We start from the raw sequence: 15,900 nt of genomic DNA, 5'->3' as shown, positions 1-15,900 counted from the left end.
TTATTTTATTTTATTCTAGGAATGTTTTATAATATCATAACTACAATCTAAATAAAATAAAGTGTTTTAGAAAATAAAATAGTAGTATTAAACAAAAAATAAAAAAGTATAACTGAAATAAAAGTATTTTAGAAAATATAATAATAATATTAAACAAAAAATAAAAACATTTTTTAAAAAAAATAAAACATACTCCACATGGAGTGTAATAGTGCTCCATATATGACATGATAATTACAGTTTGTATGTATTTTATTTATGAATCCAACTGAAATTTACAAATCTTTAAGTGTTTAAATGAAAAGATTTTTTATAATAAAAAATAATACATAGAAAAAGGTTAACATATACATGCTGCGTTTCATTCTATATAATTGGCGTTTTGAACACAGCACCATTTGCTGTGTTTTCTCACACAGTAGATGATCCCATCCCAGGTATTTAATCCTATAATTGTGAAATTCATTAATTTTATTGTTTGTACCATATTATAATAAATTGTAATAAGATGTTTAATGACTTGTAATACATATTTTATAATAAATTCATTATTATAGTTTTTATTCTATTATAATAAATTGAAGTAATCAATATATATTTTTAAGATTTGATTATTTACAACATCAGACGACGTCTGAAATAATTAATTCCACTAATAATAATTAATTTTTTTTTATTATTATTATTATTATTATTATTATTATTATTATTATTATTATTATTATTATTATTATTATTATTATTATTATTATTATTATTATTATTATTATTATTGTTGTTGTTGTTGTTGTTGTTTTAATATATCACTCGTCTTTTTAGATTTACGTGGTAGTATGTATAACATTCGAAGATTCAATGCATTGACCAAGCTTCTTGAAATTGATATTTTGTTGCAAGATAGTAGTATCTGTTATTAACAGATAAGTACGTATCAAGTAGGAGTATTGATTTTACGGAAAATTTAGTATTTTTATTTGTTTTTTTGCGAAAAAAAATGGAAATTGTTTTGCCTATATTATTAATTACTGGTCTTTATATTTGAACCGAATGAAGTTTGATACTACCTCCGTCCCTAAAAATTTGTCCCACTTTTATATATTAGTTTTATAATAAAATGTTAGTATGAATGAGTTAGTGGAATATTTGGTCCACTACCAAAAATGGTAAAAAGTGAAATGAGATAAATTTTGAAGGACAGACGAAAATGAAAAAAATAGGACAAATTTTCAGGGACGGAGGTAGTAATTTAATAAGTACGTTATAGGGGTATTCGGTTTGCAAAATTATATTCCGAGATTAAATATGTAATATTTTCGGTTCATGATTCAATCCCACAATTCAATCCTAATATTTCATTCTAGATTATATCTTATTACTATTTTATCTAAAAAAGCTGGTATAATAAAAAAATAATTACTTGATGGCTTATGATAAATAACTATTACTTTTATTTAGTACTAAAACAATTGGTGAAAACTGAAATAACTGAAATTATTATTTCGGTTAGATGAATTCAGTTCCGATTTCCGAATTTTATATGGTTCCATTTTAAAATTTGGATTAATTTGGTTTGATTAACTTTAAAGCCAAAATTTAAACCGAATAACAGAATTCAACCCCTAAACCAAATAATATGAGTTGCATATGAAAATCGCTTGCTACCAAGAAAAGCAAAGATAAAATAATTGGCTTGTGTGACCTAACAATTAAAAGATTACTAAAGATGTAAATTACAACAATTTTCACTTCAAAACATCAACTAACTAAGCCCACAGTGCTAACAAAGACATCAAGGCAGCACCCAAGAACAAGAGGAAATACGATACGAACTGCAGCCTCGCGTTGCAGCTCATTCGCTTGCTCAAGAAATCGGCTGCTATCAGATCGACCAGAGCCATATACACGAGGATCCCAGCAGAGATCGAGTCCAGGATGCCCTCGATTACTAGAGCTCTCGGGCTGCTAGCATTGTAGAACGAAGCTATCCCGATCCCTATACCTATCCCGATTGGGGTGGTTATTGCGAAAAAGCACGCCATGAGGGTTGACTGGAGGCTCCTCAGCTTCGCCTTAGAGATGCAGCCTCCCAGAGCGAAGCCTTCGAAGAACTGGTGGAACGATAGCGCCCCGATCAAAGGCCTAATCGTACACGGACTGTGTGAAACCCCCAGCGATAGGCCGATGATCACCGAGTGTGAAACTATACCGAGTTCAAGAACCTGCATACACAAACACCTTGTTTTACAAAATTTGATTTGCCACTTATGTTAAATGATAATCCATTACAAATATATCATGTTAAATAGTGTGGAAGAGATGAACATGCCTGCGAAACAACAATGTGGCGAGCAGTATTATCTTCGAAGCCGAAAGAATGCAAGTGACCGTGTTGATCCGCACCCCGATGCCCGTTACACGACCCTTGCTCTCGCGAGTGACTGTGCCTGTGATGCGCCGCGTGGGCATGCATACCGACGATGTGCATGGCGCCCCCTTCCTCTTCTCCGAAAACCATCCGGCCACTCCCCCTCGTCTCGGTCGGAACTATCCCCGACTCAGATCCGGCCTCCGATGAATCAGCCTTGGCGGTTTGGCTTTCTTCCTCCTGTTTGCTCTGCTTTCTCTCGTAATACTGCGTCCCGACAAAATCAGCTAGCAACGTCCCCAATGCGGCCATCATCGCGATGAATCCCGAGAAGGGGAACTTCGACCACGGAATTTCGGGCAGGCAAGCGTCGGTCAACGCCTCGGTGGCGTCAGGCAACATGTGGACGAATCCCGTGGCGAGGATGACGCCAGCGGCAAACGCTTTGGCAGCAACGAACAAGTTGGAATCGGTTCGCAGAAACCGGCGCTTCTTCCCGACTAACGGAATGGCCACACCACAGACTCCCATAAAGAGGATTGCAGCAATTGCAATGAGCTTAAGGGTGAGAGCGTACACATCGTCTCGGCATCCGTCGTCTGCTTCCCTTTGAGCGTCACACGCAAGGGTCGACATGGAATGGGATATGCTCTGCACGAATGATCCTTCACCACCAAAAGGTCCAAAGCGTTTGGGATCAGTGTTAGTCTTTCTAGTTCTACAATGATTCAGAGTAAATGCAAGAATCACATTTGTGACAATGGAACATCGAGATAAGTTCAATGATCATGCTTACACAAACAGAAGACAGTAGTCAGTCACTAAGATCGATGGAACTCAAGAACAAAACACCGTGGCCAGATACAGAACGAATAAGGCAAGGCAAAAAGGCGAAAAACCTAAATCTCAGAGAATAAAAAAGCCAGTGGTGTATCTGGTGAAAACCAAAAAGGGATAATAACCGGAGTAGTAAAGGGAGTTCTCGTCTACGAGATCCGACCCACATAAAACCACACGACCAGATGCGGAATCAAGTTGTAATTCGCTCTAGTGTAACAAAGAAATTATAAGAAGATGCTCAAGAATATATAGAATGATTCACTAGTTGGTGGTGAAGGCATCCTATAAAAACAGAGAATGCAGGTAACAGAATAGCAAAATCAATAATTAAGTCAAAATCCTTTTAAGGATTGATCAAAGTAACATCACAATAAAATGCACAAAGCAGAGATAAAAACAAAAAAACAAAAACAAAATTCAAGCTATAATACTGATTAACAAATCATTCAACTAAACCTACAGTCTCACAGTTACAGAGCATATAACTTTAGACACTTTTTTCACATCAAAATTTACCATTTAAACAAGCCATAAAACATTACTATTTCACAATATAATATATTATAAATAGAATAAAAATTCAATCTTTCCATAATGTCAATCCGAAAAAGGAAAAGGTCAGCTGAAATTTACCAGAATAAACCCGAATTATCTCTCCAAATCCACCTCCCCACACAACCGGCAACAAATCCTGCACCACGATTTAAAAATCAAGCAAACATCCAAACCAAATGCTTTGGAAACTAGCAAAACAGAAATCCAATGCCTCGATTGTAACGGCGAATGAATGTACCTCGAGAAACAACATGAGCAGCAGCTGAAATTCCCCCAAAAATTGGAACTTTGTAATTCAACAAAGCAGGGATAAATGTAGCGAGTCGCAAACGAATTCCCTGAAAAGCGGAGGAATAAAGGTATTTATAGATATGACGCCGAGATGCGAGGATGTAGAGATATAGAGAGCGAGAGAAAATGTGGACATCTTTAGAGAGAGAAGACAGGGGAGAGGGATGAAACAGGGGAATGGGGGATGTTGCGTTTAGCAATCAGATATATTCAGTGCAATTGTGTCGACATTTTCGATCTGTTTTTTCTTTTTTTAATATATAAATATATTCTCTGCATTTTTTCGTACATTTTCAGTCCCAATTTCGGACATATTGGGTTTGGGCTTTATCTCATCTATTTATATTCTCACATTTTTTTGATAATTACCAAGGATATTGCTCTATAAATTACTGCGGTGATTTGTAAGCAGAAAAGGTCTTTTGATCTGAGGTGGGTCATATATTTAGTTGAAGACCACAATTATGTACACATATGTGTTAAGAAATTAAGTTAAATCATGTTGATTGCAAGATGTCATGAGATCATCTTAATTGTAAATTTTGTAATGTTGATTGTATGATGTCATGAGACCATGTTCATGATGTTGAGCTGTGACTAGGAGAGATATTGAGGTTATTCTAGTAGACTAGTAGTAACTAGTAATAGTATAATTCCTCAATTGTAGGAATAATTCATCGATTAAACAAACATGATCCTTAAATGTGTATATAATTAATTTAGAATTTAGTACGATTACATGAGTTAGACCTATCTAAAACATGTTAGGAATAATTCTTGGTTCCCCAGATTTTCCAGCTTGCCTTCGTATTTGTTAATGAGTTGTGAACTTGCATGACAAATTAAGAGATTTCAAATTGAATATGGCAGTTAAAACGGTTGGAAGAATGAAGGCTTCAGGGAGCGGTTTTTTGGTTGAGTTTTGTTGGAGCTGCCAAAGCTCGGTATATAAACACAGCTGAGCTGCCATTCCCGAAGAAGTAAGAGAGGTTCATGAGTGAGAGTAAACATCTCCAAGAAACCGAGAAGAGAGAATCAAGAGAGCCAAGAAAGAGAGAGCTGAATTGCTGTTGTGTTTCTGCATTGCCCCATGTTTCTTAGCTAGATTTTCTTTGTATGATTACCACCGTGTGAGTGATCATTGTAAACTCTTCCTATCGCGTTCAACAATATCAAGATCTCAGTTTCTCCCGTGGACGTAGGTTCGATTGAACCGAACCACGTAACTTGTTGTGTCGATTGTTCATTTACAAACTTGTTCTTTATCGTTTGGTTAAGATCAAGTTCAGTTGTGTGATTTGTGATTCTTGCCGAGCTAAGACGCACAAATTGGCGCCGTCTGTGGGAATCGATCTTGTGGAAGGAGCGCGCAGAGGAGATCTTCATCAAGAAATCGAAGATGTCATCTACTAAGTTCGAAGTAGAGAAGTTCAATGGCGGGAACGATTTTGGGCTGTGGAAGCTAAAAATGAAAGCCATCCTGATGCAACAGGGTGTATGGGGAATCTTGAAAGAGAAAGCAACCGTTTCAGCCGATGAGGAGCTAGATCAAAAGGATCTGGCCAAGAAAGAAGACATGCAGTTCAAGGCGTATAGCACCCTCATCCCCAACCTAAGTGATAGGGTTTTGAGGGAAGTTTCCAAAGAGGATACAACAGCTGCGGTGTGGTCGAAATTGGAGTCGATATACATGACAAAATCACTGTCAAATCGACTTCACTTGAAGCAGAAACTGCTTGCTTTCAAGATTTCAGATGGAAGAGGGATCGTGGAATAGCTTGAGGAGTTTGGAAAGTGTGTTGATGATCTGGAGGCAATAGACGAGCAGATTAAAGATGAAGATAAAGCATTGATGCTGTTGAATTCACTTCCTAAAACTTATGAACATTTCAAGGATGCCATACTTCTTGGCAGGAATTCAAAAGTGACCTATGAAGAAGTGTACTCGGCATTGAAGCTGAAGGAGATCCAGAAATCAGGATCTAGCTCTAAGCCACTGGATCAGGCAGGTGAAAGTCTCAACATCAGGCCTGCACAAAAGGGCCAGTTCAAGAAAAGGTTCCAGAAGAAAGCCAAGATTGGAAAAGAGAAATCCAATGATGAAAAGGAAACAAGATCCTGCTACCATTGTAAAAAGCCTGGGCATCTTAAGAAGAATTGTTACATTTGGAAGAAGAAGCAGCAAGAGATTGAAGCTGCAACAAACACAGCTGATATAATAGCAACTGTGGAAAACGCCCTGAATGTCATGGACGTCAGTATAAACAAATCTTGGATCATGGATAGTGGATGCAGTTTTCACATGTGTCCATATCGAGATTGGTTTCAAGAAATTCAGGAATCTTCAGGTACTGTACTACTGGGAAATGATCAAGCCTGCAAGGTCATGGGGATAGGCAGTGTGAAGTTCAAGATGGAAGATAACTCTGTGCTTGTTCTATCAGAAGTTAGATACATTCCAGACATTAAGCGATGCTTGATTTCTTTGGGAGCATTAGAGAATAAAGGCTGCTCATTCAATTCTTCAGATGGAGTAATGAAAGTTCTAAAGGAGCAGAGGGTATTGATAGTGGCCAAGAAAAGGCAGAGCCTCTATTTTCTGCAGGGAGAAGTCATCAGAGCAGAGGCAAACATTGTTGTCAAAGATGAGCTCACTATGTGGCACCACAGGCTGGGTCATGTGTCTGAATCTGGTTTAAAAGTGCTGGCAAATAGAGGGATGATCAACACTGGTGATTTGAAGTCTCTGAAATCATGTGAAGATTGTATTCTTGGGAAGAGCAAGAAGAAGCCGTATGATACAGGAAAGCACACTTCAGAAATGCCACTGGACTATGCTCACAGTGACATTTGGGGGCCTTCTCAAACACCAACCATAGGAGGGGGCAGGTATTTTCTGACTTTAATTGATGATTACTCTAGAAAACTATGGATCTACATTATGAAGGAAAAATCAGATGCTTTTAACAAGTTTAAAGAATGGTGTCAAGAAGTTGAAGTTGAGAAGAATAGGCCTCTGAAATGTCTAAGAACAGACAATGGCTTAGAATTTCTATCACATGAGTTTGATGGTTACTGTAAGCTTAAGGGAATAAAAGGCATAGAACCGTGCCAAATAACCCCCAACAGAATGGAGTAGCTGAGAGAGTCAATAGAACCATATTGGAGAGAGTAAGGTGTATGCTATCAAGTTCTGGTATGAAGATGAAGTTCTGGGGGGAAGCAGCTGCTACAGCTGCTGTCCTTTTGAATAAATGTCCTTCATCAGCTATAGGGATGGATACTCCTGACTTTCGTTGGTATGGATCTTATGGAGACTACACTAAACTGAGACCATTCGGCTGCAGAGCTTACTCACACATCAGAAGAGGAAAGCTTGAATCAAGGGCTCTCAAATGTGTCATGCTGGGGTACCAGAAAGGTGTCAAAGGTTATAGACTTTGGTCTTTTGAGCCTGGAAATCAGAAGGTAATTATCAGCAGGGACATCACTTTTAGAGAACATGAGATGCCATGCCTTGAAGAGATAGCTGTTGGGCAGAGAGAAAAGTCCAATACATCAGTGAAGATGGAGCTGCTGGATGGTTCAGAAAATGAAGGCTGTGGTTCAGATAATGAGAATGGAGCTGGGAGTTCAAGCCAAGAAGCCATAGAGGTGGAAGATGATGTTACAGCAGATGATGAGACTGAGCAGAATGATCTGAAAAATTATCAGTTGGCAAGAGATAGAGTCAGGAGGCAAATCACTCCACCTGCTAGATACAGCAATGCTAGTATGGTGTACTATGCATTATGCATTGCAGAAAATCTTGATAGTTCAGAACCTGCCACTTACAGAGAAGCTATGAAATCCAAAGAGAAAGAAAGATGGGTCAGAGCTATGCAAGAGGAGATAGAGTCATTGATCAAAAACAAGACTTGGGTGCTGGTGACAAGATCTAAATTGCAGAAATTGGTGGGATGTAAGTGGATCTTTAAGAAGAAGATTGAAGCCTCTGAAAACAATAGAATCAGATTTAAAGCAAGATTAGTTGCTAAAGGCTACACTCAAAAGGAGGGAATAGACTATAATGAGGTGTTCTCTCCGGTTGTGAAGCACAGTTCGATAAGAATTTTGATGGCAGTGGTGGCACAGAACAACTGGGAGCTTCAACAAATGGACGTGAAAACAGTTTTTCTCAATGGAGAGCTGGAAGAAAGCATTTATATGGAGCAGCCCGAGGGTTTTATTAAAGAGGGAGATGAAGATAAAGTCTGTCTCTTGAAAAGAAGCTTGTATGGACTTAAGCAAAGCAGCAGACAATGGAATCTTCAGTTTAATGAACACATGATGAAGATAGGTTTTGAGAGTTCAAAGTTTGACAGCTGTGTGTATGTAAAAAGAAGAAATGGGAAAGCTGTGGCTCATCTATTGTTGTATGTAGATGATATGCTCATTGCTAGTCCAGATGCTGCAGAAGTTGATCAGATAAAGAGGGACTTGAGTTCAAGGTTTGAAATGAAAGACCTGGGCAGTGCAAGAAGAATCTTAGGCATGGACATTGTAAGAGATAGAAAGAGAGGAACCTTGTGGCTGACACAGCAGGAGTATATCAAGAAGATACTTGAGAAATTTCAAATGAAAGACTCTAAGTCAGTCACTACTCCAATGGGACAACACTTCAAACTCACAGCTGAACAGAGTCCCAAGACTGAGGAAGACAGAAGGTTGATGAAGGATATCCCATATGCTAACATTGTGGGAAGTGTGATGTACACTATGGTGTGCACTCGGCCGGATATTGCACATGCAATTAGCACAGTTAGCAGATATATGGCAGATCCGGGAAGAGTTCATTGGCAGGCTTTAAAGTGGATCATGAGATATTTGAAGGGGTCAGAAAGCTGGGGCATCTTATACAAAGCTGGATATGACAGAAGCAAGGATGTAGTAATGGGATATTGTGACTCAGATTTTGCTACGAATATGGACAATAGGAAGTCTCAGACAGGGTATGTGTTTACACTGTATGGCTCAGCTATTTCATGGAAATCTGGTCTGCAGTCAGTAGTGGCATTATCAACGACTGAGGCTGAGTATATTGCACTAGCAGAGGCCGTGAAGGAGAGTTTCTGGATAAAGGGAGTCCTATCCGATTTTGGAATTAAGCAGGAGGCTGTTGTTGTTCACTGTGACAGCAGCAGTGCTATTAGCTTAACCAAGCATCAAGTATTCCACGAGATGAGTAAACACATAGACGTCAGACTTCATTTTATAAGAGATGAGGTTGGAAAAGGGAAGGTCAAGATACAGAAGATTGGTACAGAAGATAATCCAGCGGATATGTTAACAAAGGTGTTGCCAGTTTCCAAGTATGTTCATTGCTTGGATCTGGTGAATGTAATGCAAAGGTAATGAAGGGAGAGATGGAGAGGCTGGGATCTGAATTGATCATGCTGCGTTCAAGATGGAGATTTGTTAATGAGTTGTGAACTTGCATGACAAATTAAGAGATTTCAAATTGAATATGGCAGTTAAAACGGTTGGAAGAATGAAGGCTTCAGGGAGCGGTTTTTTGGTTGAGTTTTGTTGGAGCTGCCAAAGCTCGGTATATAAACACAGCTGAGCTGCCATTCCCGAAGAAGTAAGAGAGGTTCATGAGTGAGAGTAAACATCTCCAAGAAACTGAGAAGAGAGAATCAAGAGAGCCAAGAAAGAGAGAGCTGAATTGCTGTTGTGTTTCTGCATTGCCCCATGTTTCTTAGCTAGATTTTCTTTGTATGATTACTACCGTGTGAGTGATCATTGTAAACTCTTCCTATTGCGTTCAACAATATCAAGATCTCAGTTTCTCCCGTGGACGTAGGTTCGATTGAACCGAACCACGTAACTTGTTGTGTCGATTGTTCATTTACAAACTTGTTCTTTATCGTTTGGTTAAGATCAAGTTCAGTTGTGTGATTTGTGATTCTTGCCGAGCTAAGACGCACAGTATTTAAATTAAATCTCTTCTTGCTTTAGTTTTAATCAGATCAAAATAATTATCATGATAGTTTTATATGGGTTCGACAATTATAATTAAGTGTTACTACTACGTACTTAGATAACTGTTCCATTAATCTCCTATGTTCACGGAGTAGTACTATTATTTTGAAGAATCGTAGAATTGTATAATTGTGTGTTATATTATTGACAATGAAGTGATACATCATATATAGACCTAGTGAGTATTATACATGGTAAGATTTCCTCAATCAAATCTCCCTAATTTATCGTCTAAATATCTCGTCTAATCTTCTCCTGATTTAATGTAATCTTCTTCATTCTTGCCAGATATTCTCTAATCTCCAACACTCCCCCTCAAGTTAAGTGACAGGATCTCCAAAACTTAACTTGCCCAAAATTTCGTGAAAGTTCTTTGTAGATACGGCTTTGGTCAAGATGTCTGCTAGTTGATCTTCGGACTTCACTTATGAAATTTCTACAATCTTCTCTTCAAGGTTCTCCTTTATGAAATGTCGATCAATCTCGACATGCTTCGTTCTATCATGTTGCACTGGGTTTTCAGAAATGCTAATTGCTGCCTTGTTGTCACAGAGTAGTTTGCAGGTCTTTTTTGAGTTGAGGTTTAGCTCTTTCATTACTCTTCTGAGCCACAGGATTTCAGTGAGTCCACTCTTGATGCCTCTAAATTCAGCTTCTGCGCTTGACAAGGCCACTACCTTCTGTTTTTTGCTCATCCAAGTGACCAAATTGCCGCCCACAAATGTGAAGTACCCTCCTGTCGATCGCCTATCAACAGGGTTCCCTGCCCAGTCTGCATCAGTGTAACCGTGAATATCTAGATGTCCGTTTTTTCGAAATAGTACTCCATGTCCGATTGTTCCCTTCAGGTAGCGCACAATTCTAAGTGTTGCCTCCCAATGCTCCTCATGTGGGTTATGCATAAACTGACTAAGCACTCCGACTGCATATGCAATATCTGGCCGAGTGTGGGATAGATAGATGAGCTTCCCTACCAGCCTTTGGTATCTGCCTCGATTGGTTGACGCTGCTCCTTTGATTATTTGAAGGCCATGGTTCTGCACTATTGGAGTGTCTGCTGGTTTACACTCTAGCATTCCCATTTCGGTCAAAAGGTCGAGAACGTATTTCCGTTGACTGATGAAGATTCCTTTCCCATACTTGAGCGCTTCGATCCCAAGGAAATACTTGAGGTCTTCTAGATTCTTCATCTCAAATTCTGTAGCCAAATGCCCCTTGAGATCCTTCAGTTCTTCTGCATCATCCCATGTAATGATCATATCGTCCACATAAATTATCAGGCAGGTGATCTTCTCTCATTTCCGCTTGATGAACAGTGTGTGGTCGGAGTTACTCTACTGATAGCCGCATCGTTTCATAACTTCTGTGAATCTCCCGAACCAGGCTCTCGGGGACTGCTTCAACCCATATAGGGTTTTCTTTAACTTGCATACCTTGCCTTGTCCAAATTCTTCTGTGAAGCCCAGTGGGGCCTCCATGTAGATAGGATCCTTCAATTCTCCATGAAGGAATGCATTGGTGACGTCATACTGATGAAGTGGCCAGTCCTTGTTTGCTGCAATGGATAGTAACACTCTTATAGTGTTCATTTTTGCGACCGGGGAGAAGGTCTCTGAGTAATCTACTTCTTTAGTCTGAGTATACCCCTTTGCGACTAATCGAGCTTTGTATCGCTCAATGCTTCCATCTGGTCTCCGCTTAATCATGAAAACCCATCTACAGCCAATTGTATGTTTCCCATCAGGCAATGGACTGACCTCCCAAGTACCGTTTCGTTTCAGTGCTTTCATCTCGACGTGCATTGCCTCCCTCCAGTGTTTGACTCTGAATGCTTCTTCAAAGGTTCTAGGAATCTCATCTTCATAGAGCGCTGTATGAAATGCTTTTGCGATTTTAGATATGTTGGCTTCTGTAAAGTTAGCCACCGAGTATCTGCTTCTCCTCCCTATTCGTTCAGGGGAGTATCTCTTGGGTGGAATCCCTCTCGTACTCCTTGGAGGAAGTACGTACTGCCCTGTATCTTGGTCAATTGTAGTATCTTCTCCCACTTCTTCTTCTGTACTAGGTGTGTCAGGAACAATATGTGAAATATCATGATTCAGACTAGATATTACCTCGGATTCCGTTTCAATTGGATCAGAAGAACGCGGCGGAAGAGTTGTCGGGATCGTTTCTGCAGACAGGATCGGCTCATGAACAGTGCCAGCTTGCTCTGTTGGATCCGAATCAAAGTTACTTGGCATATACCACCGAAGGGAGTCATCTTCTTGGGTCTCCCCCTGTCTCACACTCTCCCTGAGTCCCAAGGTGGTAGAAGAATTCGGTTTCAAGGAAGTTGCAGTTCATGGTGGTTATTACCCGTTTGGTCTTGGGGTCGTAACATCTATAGCCCTTCTGGTTAATCTCATATCCCATAAAGACGCACTTAATTGCACACGGGGAGAACTTATTCCTTTCATGCTTGGGAACATGTACATAAACGGAGCATCCAAAGGTTTTAGGTGGTAGGGATAAGGCTGAGGGAATTTTGGTTAAGGTGGAAAGGTGATCTATAGGTGTTTTTCAGTTTAGTGTTTTAGTGGGAAGGCGATTTAGGAGGTAAACGGATGTGGCTATGGCTTCTGTGCTGGGGTTTGGTGCCCCTTGCACAGCGGAAGTCATGCATTCACAAATAAATCATACATATGGATCTATTTGACCGATTATGGGATTAATTGATACACATGTTAAATATTGAATTGCATACAAGAACGCACAAAAATCATGCTTAAGGAATTAAAATCCTAATTCATGATATTCTACGGTTTAGGATTACCGATCTGATTCTCCAAAGAATCAACGATTGCTTGCGCCTTCTCCACGTGATGATCTTTGTACTCAATCACGAATCTTCTAATCTGTATCCCGAACTCAGATAATGACCTTTGGGTGGGCAAAGCTTGTCAGAATCGAAAAGGACTTGATTTGAAAGGAGAAAAAATATCAGTTTTGTCAAAAACCGATTTTTTCGTCCACTCCCAGAGGGGAGCACGAAAATTAACTCTTAATTCTCATTGAATCTCCTTTATAATCTCCTTTTATATAGAGTTATGATGGGCCAGATTAGGGATCCATGGAGGTTGGACTTGGGCCAAACCTGTTGGACTTTTACTAATTAAATTGAGCCACAATTTAATACAAGTCCAATAGAATATTATTATCATCCACTATAGTATAATAATATTGACTGCCCGTCCAATCCCAAATTACGAGTAATCCGGGCTTTACATCTTTAATTTATTATTTCCCATGTTTAAGATATAAATATCTATTAATTAATTTAAGTCTGCTATTTGACTTTAATTAATTACTATCTTTTTCCAAGAGTTGTCTAGTTCAAAATCTTTATTTATTATTCTGGAATAAATTCCAACCGGTCGGGTTTCTGAATAATAAAACCTTTTTCGAACACCTCTAGAGGATATTATCAAACTGGACTCACCCAGCACACGATTCATTGCAATAACAATACCAGCACCTCTAGACATTGATCACCACTACCCAAGATACCAGGATTCTTGGATTGCGAAAAAATCCGCACCATTTGATAAATCAAAGTAGTGCATAATCAATATCGTATGCTCAATGTTATGTCAACAATGATTAAGAAATAACAATCACCGAGACCTCGTCTTTCAGTAAATAGCAAGAAAGACTTATCTCAACTGTTAGATCATTCAGTGCTATACCACACCAGTGTCGTTTATTTCCTAAGGTAAGGAAACATGCGGACTGGCACTGCAACCTTTCACGATAGGTAGCCAAAGCCTATCTGGGTTGTGAAATTATATTTTTCTTCTACAAAGGACCGACTGCGTCACCTTCTGTTAACGTCGTTCACGACCAGTCTACTATGCAGAAGAATTAGACTTATTTGCTTCTTATACATTTAAATGTTTGAGAAACATCTTATAAATGCATAAGCAAACACCAATGCGATAAAATTAATTCTTCTCGCCTTGGGTTAAAAGTGGATTGTAGAGTTTATTGTATACAAGCAATTCTATCCGTGCAACATGCTCGAAATATGCTTTTCAGTATACCAATCCTATCAATCTCCCACTTATACTCAAAATCATGCTTTCGAGTATACCCACTGCCAAAACTCTCCCACTTATACTCTAAGCAGGTCTCGGGCCATGATACATCGAACTACCGTACTTTTCACCTTATGTGTAAAACATGTTGCCATATAGGCATTTTGTGAAAAGTTCTACCAGGTTGTTCTCTGAGATATCTTGGAAACCATAACGTCTTGCTGCGCACTTAATCCTTAATTAATTTCATACTTCATCTCTATGTGATTGCTTAGCTTTATCAGATCGTGTTTCCCTCGAGTTAGACATATGACTAGAGCAATTATAACAAAATATAATACTCATACACATACTCAGAATCACGGTCAAAGCTATTAGGAAGTTACTGAGATTAACAACTACCTTAGTAGTTTCTGATGAAACCACACTTGTAATTTTCATGATAGAGTCTGTGATGTAATCACACTCCTTCATGACTCAGTTTTCAACTCCTAACGTTAACACATAGTCAAAGGATAACTCGATCATCAATCAATTATAAAATCGAGTCGATGTAACCTAAAGGACATAACATGGATGCCTGGTAAACTAGAGCATACCGTTTAGTCTTCTTCAAGTACTATAGTATATTCTTTACCCAATCCAATGTCATTGGCCATGGTTAAAATGATATCATGCTTCTATGCCAACGGCAAAGCTAATATCTAACTTAATACACTTCATAGCATATATGAGACTTCCAATTATGGAACTTGTCTTATTCTTCTTGATCTCATTCAATGTCGAAAAATATTTGACTAGAGACAAAATAATTTCATCTAGAAAAAGTAAAACATTTTCTTGGAATTTTCAGTGCTAAAGTGTCTAAGTATTGTGTAGATGTAGGATTCTTTAAGAAACATAACATTCTTTTTCTAGAAATCTAATGACATAGATGCTTAGAATGTAACTAGATTATCTTAAATCCATCATCCTTAAACTGGGTAGACGACCAGTTTCCTACGCTAGATAACCCTCTTAGTTGTTTATCAACTTTTATAGATGTCATCATCGTAGAGTACCAAAAATACCAAATATAGTGCACTTTCAACTTTCTTGCCCTGTATTACATAACCATTAAGATGTTTCATGCAGATGATCTCCTCAAGACTTCTACTTAAAGAAAACTGTCTTGACAATCATAGTACATACATCCTAATTTATGTAGGCTACAATAGACAATATACAGATCGACTTAGGCAAAAATGGCAGGCGAGAATATAATTCTCTCTGGGTATAACCCTTTGCCATTTTTCTAGCCTTCTGAGATCCATTCTTACACTTGCAGGTCCACTAGCTCCCACTGACTGAAATAGTCTATGGGTAGTATCGCAAGTCTTGCAAACATTCTTGTCTATTTAAGATTGTTATTCAGAATCTATCATCTTATCAAGAATGATTATCTGAATAAGTCATTGCGTCCTTGTATTTACAGGGATTATGTTCAAGTTGATCTAAGACTGAGTCTTAAGACTCTTTTAGACCCATGAACTTATTATGTTCGCAAAGAACGCTCCCACTACGACACGACTCTTACAACCTTAGGTACAAACGTTGATTTTCTTAGTGCATAAGTTTCTAATGATATGACTTCTTGGTTGAGATGGAAAATAGATATTCTCATTATCTTGAGAATCATCATGTTTGTTAGGCTTGTAGTTCTCCTCATAATCTTCATCAAAGAATCTAGTATTCGTGTAAACAAACACA

The 15,900-nt window shown here is 38.6% G+C and overlaps 1 protein-coding gene across 2 annotated transcripts; it reads right to left on the bottom strand.

Moving 5' to 3' along the window:
- Positions 1 to 1,693: 1,693 nt before the first annotated feature.
- On the bottom strand, positions 1,694 to 4,027 carry LOC121780668 (zinc transporter 4, chloroplastic-like). Of its 2 annotated transcripts, XM_042178285.1 has the most exons (4): positions 3,999 to 4,027; positions 3,839 to 3,896; positions 2,327 to 3,030; positions 1,694 to 2,219 (listed from the first exon to the last, which is right to left on the bottom strand). In XM_042178285.1, exons 1-4 carry the CDS (start codon positions 4,011 to 4,013, stop codon positions 1,764 to 1,766), a joined length of 1,233 nt encoding a protein of 410 aa, XP_042034219.1. In that variant the 5' UTR covers positions 4,014 to 4,027; the 3' UTR covers positions 1,694 to 1,763. The 2 variants fall into 2 exon arrangements, with proteins under 2 accessions (XP_042034219.1, XP_042034220.1); XM_042178286.1 differs by lacking the exon at positions 3,999 to 4,027 and having other exon boundaries at positions 2,327 to 3,083.
- Positions 4,028 to 15,900: the final 11,873 nt, after the last annotated feature.

This window comes from Salvia splendens, chromosome 20 (assembly GCF_004379255.2).
Source record: "Salvia splendens isolate huo1 chromosome 20, SspV2, whole genome shotgun sequence".
NCBI lineage: Eukaryota > Viridiplantae > Streptophyta > Magnoliopsida > Lamiales > Lamiaceae > Salvia > Salvia splendens.
This window is presented reverse-complemented; position numbering and strand designations above follow the sequence as displayed.